At 70.7% G+C, this 1,254-nt stretch overlaps 1 protein-coding gene across 1 annotated transcript in view; it reads left to right on the top strand.

The window, feature by feature from the left end:
• Positions 1 to 5: 5 nt before the first annotated feature.
• The window catches only part of HDAC5 (histone deacetylase 5), a gene marked incomplete at its 5' end in the record, with an annotated part of 11,060 nt that continues 9,811 nt past the window's right edge, over positions 6 to 1,254 (top strand). Inside the window, 4 exons of the mRNA XM_026057236.1 lie at positions 6 to 40; positions 130 to 257; positions 352 to 483; positions 665 to 1,243. Of these exons, the coding sequence (XP_025913021.1) occupies positions 6 to 40; positions 130 to 257; positions 352 to 483; positions 665 to 1,243 (874 nt within the window). The remainder of the gene's footprint in view (positions 41 to 129; positions 258 to 351; positions 484 to 664; positions 1,244 to 1,254) is intronic.

A 1,254-nucleotide genomic window follows, 5' to 3' on the forward strand; every position in this document is an offset into this window, starting at 1 on the left:
GCACCCTCAACCATTCCCTCCCCCAGCACCCCAAATGTTGGTAGGTCACCCCCACCCCCCCTCCCCAAACCGGAGAGGGGCCCAGGCGTCCTGGCGGGCTCGCTAACGCCATCCTCCCTCCCTGCCCAGGGCTCACCATACCTCGTTGGACCAGAGTTCCCCTCCCCAGACCGGCAGCCCGGGGACGCCGCCGTCCTACAAGCTGCCCCTGCTCGGCACCTACGACGGCAGGGATGACTTCCCGCTGCGCAAGACCGGTGGGTGAGCCGAGCGGCGCGGGGCTCAGCCCGCCGGCGCGGCGCCCCCGCCCCGGGGCTAACGCCGCTTCTCGTGCCCTCCCGGTGCCCGCAGCCTCCGAACCCAACCTGAAAGTGCGCTCGCGGTTAAAACAGAAGGTGGCGGAGCGCAGGAGCAGTCCCCTGCTGCGGAGGAAGGACGGCACCGTCATCAGCACCTTCAAGAAGCGGGCCATCGAGATCACAGGTGACCGCGAGGGGTTTGCGCACGTGCGCTTGTGCCTTTACGCCCGCGTGCTTGCTTTTGCACGGGCTCGTGTCATSCCCTGTGAGGCAGCAGGGCCGCAGCGGGGGAAACCGAGGCACAGCCGGGCTGGGTGGGGGGGCTCCAGGCGGCTGCCCGTGACGCCTGCCTGCCCGCCCCGCAGTGTCCTCGGTGTGCAACAGCGCCCCGGGCTCCGGGCCCAGCTCACCCAACAGCTCCAACAGCGCCATCGCCGAGAACGGCTTCACCGGCTCCGTCCCCAACATCCACGCCGAGGTAGGTGCACGCGGCTTCGGGACTGCGAGTAGCGCGTTGCGGGCTTGGCGTTGCGCAGGCGACGTGAGCGTGCGTGTGTGCACGCTCCCAGCTTGCACGGACCGCGTGTGCGTGTGTGCACGGACCACACGCGTGTGCACGCTCCCAGCTTGCACGGACCGCGTGTGTGTGTGTGCATGCTCCCAGCTTGCATGGACCGTGCATGCTCCTGGCTTGCACGGACCGCACGCGTGCACGCTCGGGCGCTGTGCCGGTGCGTGTGCTGGCGGTGCACCCGTGGGTTTGGGGTGCGCGGTGCAAGCCGCCCGGGGCTGCACGTGCGTGACCCGCTCGCCGTGGGCTCGGCTGCGCGTGGGCGCCGGGTGTCACCTTGAGCCAGCTCCGGGTGCCGCAGAGCCGCCTCTGCCTCGCATCCAAATCAGCCGGCGCCGCGGTGGGGCCGAGCCGGGCGCTGCGGCCCCGGTGTGTGTGTGTGTG

Source organism: Apteryx rowi, unplaced genomic scaffold (assembly GCF_003343035.1).
Source record: "Apteryx rowi isolate R43461 unplaced genomic scaffold, aptRow1 scaffold_1375, whole genome shotgun sequence".
NCBI lineage: Eukaryota > Metazoa > Chordata > Aves > Apterygiformes > Apterygidae > Apteryx > Apteryx rowi.